We start from the raw sequence: 18781 nt of genomic DNA, 5'->3' as shown, positions 1-18781 counted from the left end.
TTCCCAGGTTGCTCCAGAGGAGATGGAGGCTTATTGCATGAAAAAGATTCATCATGATTATCCGCTGAATGAATTTCTGCATTAGGTGTCTTCTCCTTTGGGGTAGATGCTATGAGCTTGGAAAATCGGTGTATAACAAAATTGCTGAACTGTTGAATGTCATCATTCTGGCTTTTACAATATGACGTGAATCCTACTATGAATCTAAATCCTTTATTGAATAGAGATGAAAATGTTGAATGACATATAAAGAAAAAGACTTATAAATTGATTGTGTTAAAGTTTTAAATGGAAAGTAATATTAATGCTTTATGTATAGTTGTTGTTCCTGACAATATAAGTAAAAGGTTGGTGTTTAGTATTCAGTTTACTTTTAGCTTTCTATTCTCTTGCACTTGGGATGTGGTACACTCCAAATATTTTTGCCATTGGGTTGGAAGCACGAGCACGCAACACCCTATAAATGTATAATGGTAATACTCCTTTTGGATTGTGGGTTCTTCAAGACAATTATTTTTAAGTTGAATAAAACTAGTTTTGGTTGAATATATTGAGTCATTGAACATAATTGGGATGTATGCCTGAAATCTCTATTATAGATTTTACATCAAATCAATGTTTACATGAGGAGTTGATTCTGATGGTTTGCAAAGAGTCTCTTAGTCTTAAATCTGTAGTCCCCGTACTCTCTTACGTTTTATATAACAAGGGGAAGCCTTATCTTTGAGTCGTAACAGAAGGTCAATTACATTTTGAGGAAAAACTCGATCAAATGGATGATGAGATAAAGCGAGCTTTCTAATTTAAAGCATTGTATACAAACTGCTTATCCTATACATGTTGATGCACACTTAATCATATGTACATGAGAATGAAGAACAAAAACAATGTAAAGGGGAAAAATAATCTCTTATGCAAGCCTAAAGAACAGAAATATACAGTCAGTTGTTTTGGCAAAACCCATTTCCACCGACTACCTTAAGAAGAACCCAAATGAAGAAAAAGAAAAGCAATTCCAAACAATCATGCTCAACAAATCTATGAATTTTGTACTATGCAACAAACAAGGCAATAGTGGACATAAATTTCAGGCACCTCGTGCTAGCATTTCCTGGAATTCCAGTAAAGACCTTTCTTTCTGAAGCCTCATATCTTCACGAAACTTGGAGATGAACTCCTCTGCCTTCTGATCCACCTGCAGCTGAGGTGACTTAGCAACCACAGCCTTCCATGCATCCTCTAAAGTATTCACGCCACTGTTCCCTCCTTCCAGATCCTTCTTCTTCTCAATCACCACTCTGCCTCTGCTTGTTTCCCCTTGTGATGAATGAGTCCTGTTGGCATGCGCGACCATGGAAGAAGCAGGCTCAGGAAAGAGGTCATCTATGCGTATTGCAGATATGTTCTTGCCATGAACACGATAATCAGAAGCAGCATACGATGATCTTCTTCCTGTGAGAGAACGACGACCTCTAGAGGGTACGAGGTGATGAAGGGAATGCAAGGTGGCAAGTAGGCGTTTGAAGGTGGCTTTGATGGCTCTTGGAATGCTGAGTTTGTGGAGTTTTGATTGCATTTTGTTGGAAAAGCTCTTCCAAGCCTTCTTGGCAGGTTGAAGCTTCTTTCCTAGCCTCAGACGAGACATTCCAAGGAAGACTTCTTTTGGTGGAAAGAGATGAAAGAAAAAAAGAGAAGGGGTGGATAGGAACAAGTTCCACTATAACAGGTGGGAGAATTAGAACTTAGGAATTGCTCTTATATCTTGATTCTCAAGTTTCCATTTGTGATAATTGAACACATCATCAGTCAATAGAATGACTCTAGTACATTATGTTTGATTTCTATTTCATCCAATTTAGAACACGAGTCTCTTTTGAATAACTAATAAAAAAGAAATTGATTTAATGCATATATATTTGATTTAAAATGTGAAATTAATTGTTTTAGAAATCATCCTAATTTATAAAGTTTGTGTTTGGAAATTCAGTTAATTTTTATCAGACTTGATTTAGTGTTAATTAATCGATAATTTTATTCTCATATTTTTACTATTCTACCTAAGGTTGAGAAAACAAATAGTAAAATCATTCTTTTGGTTTATTTAATTGAATATATTAAACAAGTAAATTCCAAATGAAATGAAATTAAATAAGTTCCAATTTGAGAAATTCCAAACAAAATGATATACTGATAGAAATTGGTCAATAAAGATAGGTAGAAGTTGAAATGTAATGAAATATAATAGAAAATAATGCAATTTGGTGTCTAAATATATCGCTTTCGGCATAATTGAGAGCGTTGAAGCAACCTTGCGTGCTAAGTTTATGAGGAAAGCTCGCTTCCGTGAACCCCACCATATTACGGGGAGTGCCGGCATCAACTTTAAGTCTTTCTTTTTTCAGATACAAAAAATCCAATTTTCTCTTTCTGTGCTTTGGAAACAGTATAGTTAGGCTGTGTTTGACAGTGGATTAGATACGATTGTTGCAGCCACTGGTTTCCACTTGTTTCGAAAACGATAACCACAATTTCTACGCATCAACGTAAATGTCATTGCCTGTGTATGAACTATTCAAGACTCACAGTCATTGTGGGAATTTTAAGACATCTCACCCACAAATATACATCCAAACTAAATATTAATGAATAATGTAAATAATAAATTTAACAAATTAACAATTTTTGTTATTAAAAAAATAACTTGATTTAATTTTACAAAATCGATTTACATATTTTATACACGGACTTAATTTATAGAATTATGTCGATTAAGATTTATGTCTTAAACTTATAAGATTTTTACTATGTTTTAATTAATCAAATCGGATAATAAAATGAGTTAGGACATCACATTTATACTTTTAATAAACAACTAAATTAATTAAATTAACAAAAAGAAAAAAGTTGTCCTTACACCTTTGGTTACAACTTGTAGAGTGATGGTGAAGATGTTGAAAATTAACCCTTGAAATAAGTTTGATTTGTGTTTAAGATGGATATTCTTTCCTAATGAATAAGAAAAAAAAATTGTTCGTTTTGTCTGGACGAGTGACTTTCTTGTCTACGTTAACCCTTCAAACCAATAGATTCCGAAAGAGAAAATTAATTAACTATTACTTATTTTTTAATAATAATTAAGTGGAAATTAATTTTTAAATATTTAATTGCATAAATTTAGGCTTGGGTTTTTTAAGTGCACCAAATTCCAGCAGTTTAGAGAATTCAATTCTGTTTTTATAAGTGTGAAATTTTGTTCATTATCACATAAAATTATTTTAATTTTTTTCTATATTATATTCTCTTTTAGAGCATTGAGAAATCTATCATGATTCTCTCTTGAGCAACAAATTAATCTACACTACTCAAGAAAAATCATCTACTACGGTGTATGGTACAAATAGTAAGACTTACAAAAGAGTAGAGTTTGTGGGTTGTTACAAATCACAGAATCAATTTGATAATATTTATAATTTATTAGTTTATTATTTGGTTATTAGATGTAACTCTTTTCTATTTAAGAATATATAATTTTAAATAACTTAATTCACAATATTTAATTGATACAATTGCATTATATTAAGTCATCATATTACAACTATAACCAATTCAATTTTCTTGATCATTCATTAATTATAGATGAACATGACTCTATAAGCAAAAACATATTGAACACAAATATTTACAAATATTACACAAACAGCAGTAACTAGCATAAATCAATTTGGTTATTTTTCATTCAGTTTAAGTTTTAGAAACAAATTTCAAAAGCAACTTATCTTTTCAATCCCAAAATGCATTGATTCAAAGTATTAACTCTAATTATCCTATATCAAAATTATACTTCACTTAAAATTTTACTCTACTTCCACATGCTGTTATGCTAGTTAAGATTAAATATAATTATAAAATGTTCAAAGTTCTCCTTAAAAACCTAACATTTAAATTCCAAATCTATGCATGAAATTCCACAATTTAATCAAATCTCAAACAGAATATTATTTCACTAATATATTTACTTCCTATACAAAAATCCAAAACAAAATAATATTTCAAAGAGAACTTTCCTTATCTTAATTTATGTGCTTTTCAAATAATTACTCTAAACATTTACAAACCAAATATATTGTTACCAACCTAGTTTGGGAGAGTTTTTTTTTTCAGTTTTTATCTAACTTGCGATAACAAAAATCATCCACATAATCAACAACAAAAAATAAAACTTGAGATTTGAGTGAAGAAAACCAATTATTTTAATTGAAATTCTCATGAGTTCAATTGACCATTACCTTAAAATTATATTGTTCATACTTTTTTATTGAAAAAATTATGAAAATAAACATCAATTAGAGAGAAATACAAAAAAAAAAACACTTTAAAAAGTTGGAAAAATGATCTGATTTAAAAATAAATAAATAAATAGTTAAATTATATATATATATATATATATAGTTTACCTTTAAGAAAACATCTAGAATAAATTAAAAGTGGGTCATATATTTCATATTAGTTACCTTATTTTCAAACATATGTTTTCAACGTAAACATTCCATAATTTTATTTAATGCTAATTTTGTCATAAAATAGTAATGTTTGTTTTACTTTTCCATGTTTATCGATTTCAAATAATATAAATATGATTTGTGTAACATCCCAAAATACAGTGTAAAAACTATATAATAGAATAATCATATCGATTAATATTACAGATCAATCTTACAAAATAAAGAACGTATGCTTGTGGCCGAATGACCTTACAGAAAGACAAGAAAGTTAAAACCGTACAAAATAAGCAAACTCCGACCGAACGATTTACAAAAGGTCTATACCGGACGGTCAGACAAAAGAAAAGGGAAAAGATGATCAAACGATCATCTTACAACTAAACTAATATACTGACCGAACGGTTCTACTGTTCGGTCTTAACTTCTACCTCAACAAAATTTTCTTCTTCCAGCGCTTCTTGCAGCAGCTCGTCTCCTTCTGCTCACATCCGCATGGATGATCATTGCAACAGAAAGACAAACGAACGTACAAAACATACAAGACAGGAAACATATGGTAAGCTTATGTAATTCAATTCAAGTATGAACATAGATTTCACACAATTCAAAATAAACAAGCTAGTTCATTCACTTATACATGCAAAGCCTAAGACTAGACTCTGACTGTCCGGACTGTATGAACTCTGTGTAGCTACGACGTTCGTGCACCCGGGTGATGTAGTAACTGGGATACCCTCAACAGCTGCCACCCGAGGTTAGTCTTATCTGTCCAAATTAACCATAAAGACTAGGACCTCCTGCCATTCCCACACATGACTTACCCTTCTTTAAGTGAGAACGAATAATCATGGAATATCAGGATGAACCGCCAGCTTAGCATGCCCACATTCATACTTTACCAATTCTAATATTCATTCATGAGCTATTCCTCCACGGAACGCTCGTTCATAATCCAATTCATTTCGTTTATATCATATTTCATCATCTTTCATTAATAAGACCTCAATGAGATCAATTTGAATAAACGTCTCTGAAAATACCAAATGTCGAACGTTAACTTCGACTCTGAACAAGACCGAACGCTTGGAGTGAGACCAAAGGTCTCCAGTTCCAAGCGGATCAAAACCGAGAGAGAGTGAATCATTAGTTTAAGAAAGGGAGTGATTAACATAATATTTCTCGAGAACGACTAGAACCAAACGTTTATATACTAAGTGAGCCAATTGGATGAACTGACTCACGAGTTAGACCGAACACCAACAAGCCTAGGCCGAGTACTAAAACTCTAGGCTGGAACCAATTTAGGGAGACACTAACGGACATCAAATAAGGGTACTTAACTGGATCCGGTGAATAAACCGAACGTCAATATATACTTAACTTTTGAATGAGTTAAACATCAAGAACAATCAGAATGCCAGTCAAAGACCGAGCACCAAAAAGGGCGAACCCTATTGAGTTTGGACGAACGTTCTTATTATAAAGATAGATTACGGAAATGAGAATGAGTGCCTGGTGTAAGACCGATCACTTACTTAGTACGAGCGCTTGGTGTAAGACCGAGTACTACTAAACTTATAGAAGAAAGGCTTGATAAATATAATAAGATACCATTTAAATAGTTTCCAATAACGAACGAAATATATAATCACATATAAATATACTTAAGTTTACAATCGAATACCAAGGAACGACTACCCTTGGCCGAACGCTCATGTACAATTATTACAAAACGAAGACGCTCGTCCTCAACTAGAATTCTTCCCAAATGAAAGAATCCAATTCCAACCAGGTCCACTAGAAAAACCGAACGGTCAAAGACCATTCAGTGACGAATGTACACTTTCATAGGGAATTTCCTACTTATAATTCTTTATAGCAATTCATTTCTCCACATTTATTTTCATAAAATCAATCATCCATATCATAATAAATATTCATACATCATATAGTCAAAACATATCAACAATCATACTTCATATTCATTCCGCAACTCAACAAACATGCATCCATAAAAAAACGAACGTATAAACTAACATATAATCAAATTATATAAGCTTCCCTTACCTCTAACGTGACCGAACGTTCACAGAGACAGAGTACAGTTTCACCACTACAAGTTCTTCTACCCTCAACGCTCGACAATTTTCCAACTAAACCAAGTAAAACCAAAACACTATCAGAACCTCTCATTTTAGAGGAGCGATCAACACATGAAACCAGAACTTGGTTTGCATGTAAAAGAAAACGCACGACTAAGTGAAGAGAAGAACTTACCAGTCCAGAACCCAAAACCGATCGGCTCAAACTGAAGCTCTTGACACCGGAGGAGTAGAAACGGTGCCTGAATGGTGATCAGAGAAGAGAAAGTGAGTGTTTTCTTAGAGAGAAGATGAAGAAATCTAGAGAGAAGGAGGAGGAAATGGTTAGAGATTTGGAGAAGAAGGTGAACATGTAGAGAAGTGGCACGAGATTTTGGAATTTGGCATTTACCACTACCGTCACCAAGACCGAACGTCCACTCTCCCGCAACCACCTGTTTTCCACTTTCTGATTTCCAGATTTTCTTCGCTTGACACCTGGCGTCCGCTCAGAGGGATTTTGGATGCGTTTTTAATGAGATTTGACAATTTGACATATAAGAAAGGATCACATAACTAAATTTTGAAATTCAGGTATTAACTTAAATATTAAGATAAAGTTGTGAATTAAGTCCATAACTTTTGAGATTTTTTTTTTTACTTCATCAAACAAATTTTATAACTATTAGATATTGATAAAGGAATTAAACTGATAACTTCTCTTATATTTCTTTAAACTTGATTACAGAGTCAACCTTATAACTCCAGTATTTTTTTGTTTTATATTACAGTTTTTTTAACTTTACCATTAAGTCAAGTCTATAACTCCACTATTGCTTTGTCTTATTTTATAGTGCTTACAAAGTTTAATAGCACTTTGAAAATTATAATATTTTCTTAATATTATTTTTCAATTTTTTATCTTTAATTATAATTATCTGGTGTTAAAATAGAAAATATTAATCAAAATAATTGAGATAATGAAAACATTTTAAATTAAGATAATTAAATTCACTTTTACATGCGAAAGGAATATTAATCAATTAACGTATGTGTTTATTATTTTTTAAAATACAAGACATACATAGTGTATTTCTATTTCTAATATATTACAATTGGTAACTTTATATTATTTCTCTTAATTATTATTATTTTTGTTTATAAAATATTATTTAAAGAAAACAAATACATATAATTTTTATTTTATAATTGTATAAATTTATCATTTTATAAGAATGATTACTAAAAAAATTACATTTAATATATTGGAAATAAATTTGTTTTATATTAACTTTGCATTGCATAAGGATAGAAAAATAAATAAAAACTTTATATTAATTATAATTTTTAATATGAAACTAGTGGGCGTAAGCCCACTTACCTTCAAAAGCTTTACGGCATGCACCTCTTCAAATATCAACCTGCACATCGTCAAATATTAAAATGTCAAAAGTAACCTCACAAATTTTCTTAATCCATTCCTAATCCTCTTTCTCTTTTCCCGTTGCGCAAGTTTTGGCAGTTCGAAACACATTTTCGGAATTTGTAATCCGGTAACACCAATGCCAATACCAGTTTCTGCCACTGTCTCTGGGAAGGAGACAACTTTCATATAAATCAATCAATGATAAAAGTGGAATTCCAAAAAGTGATACGGTGGAGGTAGTAATTGATGGGGTGTGGGAAGCATTTCCCAAGCTTTTTTTTCTTTTGGACTTCTAAAAAATCAATTCTCTTTTGAACTTTTTTTTCTCTCTATTTTATATTTTTTTAATATCAGATCTCATTGCTTAGTAAGTTGAGAGTTAAGGACTGTTTTTATCCTAATAAAATTTAATTTATATTAAGTTTACTTTTACTCTAAAAGTAATTTTTTTTCTGCTAACATTTGAGCTTTATTTTTAGTTTGATTAGTTGAAAAAAAATGATTATTTTCATCAATATAATTTTTTTTCTTTTCAAAATTTGGTTATAGTGTCTCATTTCCCTAGAATTTTAGTATTTTCAACCATCTCTAATAGTTACTTGAAACGCATGTAAGTTTCAGGTGGGAAAAATTACCCTTGAAAATTTATTGTGTATTTATTTATGTTTAAAATTGTTTATAAATTAAAATTAAAATGGGATGGTCACACTATGTTTGGATGATTTTAAGAATTTACATGATATTTTATATACATCAGGAGAGTATTGGACGACCATTTTGGTTAAATTAAGAAATTGTGCATTCTTAAACAGAGTATTATTTTAACTTGAAATTTGAAATTAGTTAGCTTTATCGACATACTTTGAAATTCGAGGTTCTACAAATAAATTTTAATATAATTTTGTAAATATTTCCATTTTCCAATAATATACATTTGTCCATTACCTTCTAAAATACTAATCAGTACAATGAAGATTAGGCAAGCATTTTATTCATGAAAATGGCAATAACACATCAATGAGGCTTTGGAATGAACAAATAAATTGTCCCTGAAATTGTAAATAATTAATAAATAGAGTTCTTAAAATTATAATTAATATCTAAAATGATTAAATAACATGGCCTCAAAGTTATAAATTATCAATTAATTTATTTTTTAAAATTGTAATAATAAAACATATATTATACCTTAATTACAAATGTTTAATTTATTATTTTTCCAAAACGTATATCTATTATTTTTGGCTCGTGAATCCGAAAGGTTGAAATGCAGTTTAGTATTTATAGGTGAAACCAATTTATCTTATTATTACAGCTTCAAGAACTAGATTAATTAATAATTCATAATTTTAATAACTATTTTATCACTGTATTTATTGTATGAGTTAATTTGATTGTCAATTATAACTTCAACAATAGTTTGTTATTATAATCAATGACAAAATTGACTTTAAATACTAAATTTCAAGGACTATTTCATTAATTTATTAATTTTAGTAATTAATTTAGTGAATTATTAATTTAGTGAATGGAAAGATATGCATTCCTATATATAAGTAAACGCTGAAAAGTTTGCAACTTCACAGAAAGCGTCCATTCCTTCTTTCCTAAGATATCAATCACACTATCACTCTACGCGGTTGGTTTCGGAATAATAAATATAAATAATAATAATAATAATTATTATTATTAGCCATTCAATCGACATATTAAAACTGTAATTAAGAAAAATTATAAATGATTATAACAATTACAGTTAACCAACAAACAATTAATTATTATTACATTTTATTAAGTATATAGCCTAATATTTTCATATCCGTAATTCTTTCAGATTTGATTACTGATTGGCTATTTACATTTATAGCCCCACCACCCATTTCCCAATGATAAATTATTATCCTTCTTCTTCCATTCTCATATCATATTTTCTCACTATCTGTTACCTTACACTGCTTGTACATTTTCCAGGAAAGTTCTAAGATTTCCTGGAAAAAGTTCTGATTTAATACAGACCCAATTTTCTTTTCCTCATACCAGAATACCCATTTCATATATTCTGCAAAATCTACATATACAAATAATAATAAAAAGAAAAAAATCCTAATTTGATTCCAATGGGGCAAGGGCAATCCAAAGACGAGTTGCTCTACCAGCAAGTCAGTTATGGGAACACCGAAGGAATCAAAAGCCTTCACAGAGACGGAGCAGGCCTTGAGGTATTGGAACCGTGGGAAAATTTCAGGGGGAAATGTGAATTTTGTTATTATTATTGATGGTTCTAGGTTTGGATCGGTTGCATGATTTTATTTATTTTTTATTGAGATTGGTGTGTTGATCTTTGATGCAGTGGAGGGACAAAGATGCGAAGACCCCCTTGATTGTTGCTTGTATGAATCCTCATCTTTATAATGTTGCGAAAACTTTGATAGAACTTGGAGCCAATGTCAATGCATATCGTCCTGGTATTGATCTCTTTTCAGTTTGTTGTTATTTCTGGCTTCATCAATTGTCTTGATGGAAATGGTGCTTACTGCTTTTGTTTATGGATTAAATAATTAAAATTTCTGAGAAACAGGGTTGTTGTGGTAAACTGTCATTTGATAAAACTGATACTTGGTAGTAAAAGTAATATAATCCTCAGAGTTTTCTGGTAATTAGGAATAGTTTAGATGTTTACATGGCCTGTAGATTCCTTAGTTGAGATGGTTGTCTTGCTTGTGTCTGCTGCACCGTCATCCTTAATTTTTCAGAACAAGAATTGTAATTGAAATTGAACACTGAATTGGTTTATGTTCGGTGTCATCTGTTGGATTTAATTTTCAACTGTGTTTTAGGTCGACATGGTGGGACTCCGTTGCATCATGCAGCTAAAAGGGGCTTTGAAAGTATTATTAAGTTACTTCTTGTGCATGGCGGTATGGTTAATAATTAGCAATGCATGATTACTTTTGTTCATTTGAATTCTAGAAACTTATCTTTATGGACTTTACCAATCAACTTTGCAGCTAATCCTTTAATACTAAATGATGATTGTCTAACTGCTCTGGAGGTTGCCAGAGCCAAAGGACATGGTGGTGCTGTTCGTACAATTGAGGTACAAAACCTTTGTAATGTAACATCAATTTCCTTTTCTTTATCATGACACCTAAGGCACCTAAGTTGTTTAAATGATGATTGTTGGCTTGCAGAGTCATCTGTGCTTGTTCTCGGGTTGGTTACGCGAGCTTCATGGACCTGGGTTTCTGGAAGTAGTAGCTCCTCAGTTGTTATCGAGAAAAGTGTGGGTATCATGTGACATGTTGAAGGATTTAATTTGCTATTTTATGACTAGTTTTGTTACCTTTATTTCTCAATGGATGGACATGCATTCAAGCAACCTGCAAATTAGTTTTTTTCAGTTGTTTAAAGGATGAACTTTGGTAAATTTGGTGAGTATTCTCACTATCCATTAATTTTATTTTCAGTTGGGTGGTTGTTTTACCAGTGGGCTCCCGAACTCTTACCAAACCTTACAAGTTGGAGCTTGCCATATATTCTAATATGCAGGTATTTCATAGTTAACTATTTTTCCCTAGCATTGGCAGCACACAGAAGATAATATATTTTCGATAAAAAGAAGATATTTGAGACACTGAATCATTTTACATTGAAATGCATCTACTAACAATATATGTTTGCCCTTTACATAAGACTTAGGCTTTGTTCACTTTAATAGATTTGGAGGAGAGTGATTGAGAGGATTTGAAGCTAAATTTTGTTGTTGTTTATTTGAGTAAATTTGGAGGTAAATGAGAGTGGATTTGGAAGTAAATTGTTTTAATCTGTCACATCAATCAAATCCTATACTAATTCTCACAAACTTTACTTCTAAATTCACTCTCACTTACCTCCAAATCCACTTAAATAAACAACAAAAAAATTTACTTTCAAATCCTCTCAAATCCCCTCAATCACTCTCCCCCAAATCCATTCAAGTGAACAAGGCCTAGAGTTTATGCTTTACAGCTTTTATCATTTTGAAAATTCTTTACTGCTTTTATTCTTTTCATATCATTATATGAATTTTCATTTCTTCACTAATACATGAACCTAAATAAGCAGGATGCACAACCACGTACAGTTATTGCACTGTGGAAGGCCAATTTACATGAACCAAAGCTACACCAGTCTGATCCGTCAGTTACAATTGTTGATCAAACTACTAGTATTCCCTCATACTATGCTATTTTTCCTTTCCTGTAGGGTTGTCAAACTCAAGATTTGGGTTAACTGATGGAAAATAGTAAACTTGAATCTAAACTTGGATAAGTTTACATGCTTTAAAAATTATCTAGAAAATATATAGTAGTACACTACTCAAATATATTTAAATGGAAATGCATAATTAATATTGAATATTCTACATCATAGAGAAAACAAAAGTAATGAAATGAGGAACATATCTCAATTCTGGAACCAACTGTCATATTATGTTGGCCCATTACTTTTTCAAAAAATTAGAAAACATAAAATTATCCTCAAAATAAAAATAGAGCAAAAGGAAAATAATGGAGATAAAAAAAATATAAAATTAGCTTTATAGAGTCAATGCATCCCAGAGAATGGAGGCAGCTCAACTGAAGTACACAAGCTATGTGTTTTGACTGTGATAGATAATATATCTAATATTCCCCTCAAGTCAAATAAAAAATAATAATAAGCTAACTAAAGATAAAAGATAAATATTAAATAAAAGTAATATATCTAATAGAATGCAAATCCTATAACTCGCAAGTTTACTTGAATTGCATGAGTTGGTGAGAAAAACTGGTTTATCTGGAATTAACTGATTTTCGACAAAGATTCCTTGAATTGAATGAGTTTGAGAAAAAAAAACTGAGTTTGCAAAAGATTTAATTTTGTTTTTGATCAAAGATCTTAAACTCCTTTGAGAATAAATACTGAGACTTAACTAGAGAGTGTGACAACCATGGTTTTTCATACAAAAAATGGTTTCTTCTTACTGGCTTTGACATTGTCTATTTTATCTGCTTCTGTCCAGAAACACGTGTTAGACTTGGGCCTGCAAGTGAGAATGACAAGCAACAAATTACATTTTTTTCTAATGCTTGCAAAGGAATTCCTCAGGTATGTCACACGTTATGTTCATTGATTCTATTATGATTGCTAGCTTTGCGGTGCTTAGATAGTAACTTTAAATCACTGTTCTCTGAATTCTGAGTTTTTCTTTGGAATGTAGTTCGTGATGATTGTCTATTACTCAAATGGTAATCCCTAAGGAAAAGTTTTGATTCTTTTTCCCTGAAGAAGAAAGTCATTGAGATAACTTAAATGTCAATTACGCGTTTCTGAAATTTTTGGTTTAAGGATAACTTTTAATCTGTCAAATAGCTTAATTTCTCCCTATGATTGTTAAAGAGACAATGTAAATTGCATTTTATCTCAAAATAGTTTGTTTTGTCATTGCTAATAATTATTTAAATTAGAGGGTAATTGGATGAATTTTGTTTGACGACAACCATGATAAAGTTTTATCCTACTAGGTGACGTTTCCTGCATAAATCACACAAGCTCATTAGACTTGTTTAAATGATTAAATCTTCTATATAGTCACCATGAGATCCCTTTTAACAGCTTAAATAATGTCTTTTTTGGGCTCCTCTCCTCTTTAATATGATTAACAACCATGGATATACTAAAAGATTCACACCCAGCATTTGATCTCTATAATGTGATACTAAAAGATGGATACTTTTCTCATTGAAAACCACAACGTTATTTTATTTCTGACATCTATCAAATATTAATACTATAATGTAAATAAGTTTGGAAGATTGATCTATTTTGTTATTTTCCAGAGAACCAAAACATTGTGCATGGTGCAAACATTCTTTGCTTTCGTTTATTCAGAATGGTTCCCTGTAAACATTCCCTTATCATATAAATTCGAATCTTCGTAGCATTCGTAGCATATATTATTACAGCAATTTTCTTTTTTTATTTCCTTTTTATCTATTGACAGACGTTTTTCTTTTGGACCAATTTCTATTTGTTCTTTTTTATCTTTACAAGAAATTTTGATTTTTCTCTCACCTTAGTTCATTTGTAACTCCAAAAAGGTTCACGAAAGTTTGCTGATAAGTTTTGAATTTTGATACATGACTTGCTTTCTCATTGAGTGATGCATTATTCTTCCGATCTTCCAGGCAAGTCCGGCATTCTTGCAAAACAATGCGCCTACAGGTCCACCCACAGCGCCACCAGCTGCAGAAGACACAGAGTTAGCTATGGCCATCAATGCATCCCTTCAGTCTGCCATCCAGGAGAGGCCAGCCTTTCCTGATACACAACCAAACTCTGACGCAAGCTCTTCAAGCACTGCAGTGAATACAGGCAATCATGGTTTTCTTGGCACACCAAATTCAAATACAAATGAAAATGAGTTGGTGCAAGAAACTAAAACTGGTGGCAATGGTGATCACCACCAAAGACATGTCAATGCTAGTGAACTGGATTTCAATCCATCGGCTCCACCAATCGTGGGTGATATTCCAACAGATGGCCCAATTCAGTATCCATCAATTGATTTAAGCCCTGTTGATATGGCATCTTCAGATGTTGAGAAGCTTCCTAATGGAGAAGGAAAAACTGCAAGTGGAAGTGGCTCATCATGTGTGATATGTTTAGATGCTCCAGCAGAAGGGGCGTGCATTCCCTGTGGTCATGTTGCTGGATGCATGTCTTGCTTGAACGAGGTGAAATCAAAAAAATGGGGTTGCCCTGTGTGTCGAGGTAAGATAGACCAGATCATAAAGCTATATCATGTTTGAGATTTGAAACGGTGTGGAGAAGTTAGCCATGTTTGTGCATGTTATCTACATATTTGTTTAAAAGTTGAACTTTTCTGATAGAAATAAAAAACAGAAAAAATGTCTATACTAGAAGAGTCCAAGTCCAGCATGGGGGCTTTGTGAATATGTTAAATTTATATCCTTTAATTCCATGTACTTGGGGATTCAAATTAGCACTTCTGGAAGGTCAACTGTGGAGTGAAACTAGTGTGGTTGCTTGCTGGTCTCAATTGTCCAGTTGTGATTCTGCATCTAAGAGACCATGAGTGAAATACAGTGGTCCCAGGATTCCTGGGATTTGTTTCAAATCTACGCATTTTATGTCCCAATGTTTAAGTTTTGTAGTTCTCTTTCCTGTTGGAATTTAACATTATAATACGTGATTTGTGTTTTTTCTCCAAAGGATTTTTTTTCTTAAGAGGATCAAAATAAAAATAGTTATTATATTAACTAAAGGTTGTTTGAAATTCACTTTATTAAATTTTGCTAGGTTTACTTTGTTGACACGGCTTTTAAAGTACACTATCGTTTTCTGTGGTGCATTTCAGAAAAGAAATGGTGTTTCTTTAAACTTATCTTTATTAATATAATAACTATTTATATTTGACATTAATGAATAGTGCCGCGAAAATAATATAAATGAATTTGATATATTTGTTAAAATATTTTTAAAAAAATTAATCAAATTAATTATTTTTGTTGTTTTATATTATGTTAGAGATGTATTACATTACATAAGATTGAATGAAGTAGTATCTATATCTCTAACATGAAATGAGTTTCATTCAAGGTAATTAAGCAGATAAAAAAAATGTAAAGGCATCTCTCTTCATTATAGGATTATATATATATATATATATATATATATATATATATATATATATATATATATATATATATATATATGTGTGTGTGTGTGTGTGTGTGTGTAACAAATTGTATATACATAAATAAGATTATAATAAAAGATAATATAAATACTTTATTAAAATAAATTGTTTTTAGTATCTCAAAAAGAACATTAGAATGTGTTTCTTTGACAATAAGAATTTGAGAAAACATTAATCTCTGTTTCTTTGACAATAAGAATTTGAGAAAGAAAGAATGAAAGAATTTGAATAGATTTAGTTCTAAAATTTGTGCTGTTTAAAAGAAGTGAAAATAAAAGTGCATAAATTTATAAGTGAATACATTTGTCCTCTTCCATTTTTATAAACAGGAAATCCTCCAATACAAATACAGTCTTAAAAAATATTTTTAATTCCTACTGGTATAAATTTTTGTTATCATGGCAATTACCTTAATACCACGAATAGAATCAGTACAAGTACATTAGCTATTCAACTACGACAATGAAAAATATTTAATTATTCTATAACAAATAGAATCTCCAATCATTACGTTCTTCAAATCTCTTATATTAATTGCGTCATAAAATGTCTAAACAAAATTGAAAGAAGACAAATTGATATCTTGATAATCATAACACCTATATAGCAAATTTTTTACATGAGGGATGGGTCCTCAGAATCCATCTTTAACAATTTGGCAGAATAATTAGTAGCTATATGAACTTTTCAAGTTATAGAGCTATCAAGCTGGACTAAACTACTTAAATTAGTTTAGCCTATAAGTCGGATTAAGATAAAAGAAAGTTATTGAAGCTAGAACATGAAATTAATATAAAAAAGTATAATGAAGATAAAAAAATCTAAAATAACAAAACTAATTTTTTAAATATTGAGTCAACACATTTATTTTAGCATAGTTTGTTAGAGCTTGTTCTTCATTTATTTATTTTAATAATTTTTAATAGGATGACAAATGGTTGATGTAATTTGCAGTATCAACTTAGTTAAATGTATATATACATTAACTTATTTTTATACTGGAAGGTATTTATGGGTAATAGGATTTTTTTAATTTAAAATAAATTTATTCACAAACGAGTGTTTAAAATACAAAGTCAGATAAAAAAAATTAAAGTGCAATTTAAATAAAATTGCATACTAAAATATAAATGTAAATAAATATGATTTTCTAAAAAAATCAAATTTAATTGAGTTGCATCGAAATATAAGTTTTAAAAAATTACAAATATATGAAATTAAATTCTAAATAATTTTGTATTGTCATTTCTAATTATCTCGATGGTTAATCTTGTTCATCATGGGATGACAACTTGGTAAGATGAATGCGAGTAGACATTAAAGATGACAATTTGGTAAAACTAAGTGTGAGTTTCATCTTTTATTATTTTTAAAGTCTTTTTGGTTTACATATTGTATGTGTGAGGTTTGAGATTTGCATGTGTCATCTCCAAGCTCTTGATAAACTTTTGTTCAATTAAAATTGTATAGATATGATCATATCGTTGATCTGAGCTTCTTTATACAGATAGTGTTTTTCATGTGATTAAAAGTACTTAGAGGTAAAGAAATTTTATGTTTTGTGTTCATGAGTCACATAAGAAGAGTTAGTTATTTAAAATCAGTTGTAATATAGAATTGTTAATAACACATTTTTAATTTTGTAACTTGTAATAACAAATTTTTAATCTAACAATAATATCAGAATTAATGTCACAAATATAATTTTGAAGAGGATAATAACTGGAGAAAAAATGTTACATATAACATTAATTACACTTGTGTAGACAAAGAAATAAATTTTCCATATTCACCCAAACTCATCCATCTATATATTTGGGTCTATCTTTGAAAACAACTCAAGAGTGAGTACGTGTACTATATATTTACCCACTATTATCAATATTTTTCGCTTAAACACAACTTTCATCCTTGTGTCAAAAAGTTTAAACATTTCCATGCATATCTTAATAAAACCTTTTAGCTCACAATTACTTAATTTAAAAATTAAACATATTACTTCATACACTGTTATGACACAAAACACAATCTTTTACTACCTAAGCCAAAAGTTCCATACTATTTGCATAAAAGAAAAATATGTTTTTAACAATTTGTTTTTATAACTTTTTTAGAATTGTCTATATGGTAGTTTATAATTGATCCGTTTTAAATATACGAACCAATAAAATAATAACACATAATTAATTATTAAAAAATTGCTTAAAAAATTTGTTAATATACCATGGTCCTTGCATAAACTTTAGTGGAGGTCACTATTTTTTTATTAAAAAAAAACATTATAATCGAACTTAGATTTCAGTAAATGAACTGCGTATGTGATGAAAAACAAAACAATGGACTGCATAAATGTTATCTTGTATGATGCTTTTTTGACAAATAATAGTTATAATATATCAAAACAGCGATTTTTTATAAATATAAGAATATTTAAAATTTTTAGGATAATTATGTAGAAAATTTATTTTAAATAAAAAGTAACACTAAAAATAATCCATATTCTATTATAAGATTGGACAATAATGTCTTCATTGACCTATTATGATATTAAACTAAACTTAAAAAATATTTGATAAAACTAAATTGAACAGTAAAATTATTTATATAAATTGAATTAGAATTTAAGCAAACTAAACTAAACTAAATTAAATTAATAAAAAAATATTATTAATTTGATTAAACCATTTAATTTGTCTGAAATATTATTAGTTGTTTTCACAATTCTATAAATTATAATTGAATTCAGTTTAAGAAATGCTATTTAAAGAATAATCCAACTTTTCAAAATAAACTAAAGCAAAAACTTAATTTATTTTTCTATTAAAAACAATTACATGTTTTTAATTAATTTAATCTTAATTCGGTTGAATTATTTTTAATAATGCAATCTACATAAACCTAAATCGAAAGCAAAATGATACTGATTAATTTCAGTCTTAAAACATTATGGAAGTAGATTTGAGTTAAATCTTGTTGGCATATCAAATATCAAGATAAACTAGGTGTCAACTCAGTTTGTTTCTTCTAT

The 18781-nt window shown here is 30.0% G+C and overlaps 2 protein-coding genes across 2 annotated transcripts; one reads left to right on the top strand and one right to left on the bottom strand.

Annotated features, from left to right (window-relative positions):
* Positions 1-890: 890 nt before the first annotated feature.
* LOC108325387 (uncharacterized) lies at positions 891-1775 on the bottom strand. Its single transcript, XM_017558455.2, has one exon. It carries the CDS (start codon positions 1643-1645, stop codon positions 1088-1090), a length of 558 nt encoding a protein of 185 aa, XP_017413944.1. The 5' UTR covers positions 1646-1775; the 3' UTR covers positions 891-1087.
* An 8152-nt stretch (positions 1776-9927) lies between these two features.
* Positions 9928-15192, top strand: LOC108325841 (putative E3 ubiquitin-protein ligase XBAT34). The gene is made up of 9 exons (XM_017558925.2): positions 9928-10228; positions 10360-10474; positions 10847-10927; positions 11018-11106; positions 11201-11292; positions 11477-11558; positions 12114-12216; positions 13054-13139; positions 14219-15192. Exons 1-9 carry the CDS (start codon positions 10127-10129, stop codon positions 14840-14842), a joined length of 1374 nt encoding a protein of 457 aa, XP_017414414.1. The 5' UTR covers positions 9928-10126; the 3' UTR covers positions 14843-15192.
* The last annotated feature ends 3589 nt before the right edge of the window (positions 15193-18781 follow it).

The sequence above is a fragment of the Vigna angularis genome, chromosome 3 (assembly GCF_016808095.1).
Source record: "Vigna angularis cultivar LongXiaoDou No.4 chromosome 3, ASM1680809v1, whole genome shotgun sequence".
In the NCBI taxonomy this organism is placed as follows: Eukaryota; Viridiplantae; Streptophyta; class Magnoliopsida; order Fabales; family Fabaceae; genus Vigna; species Vigna angularis.
This window is presented reverse-complemented; position numbering and strand designations above follow the sequence as displayed.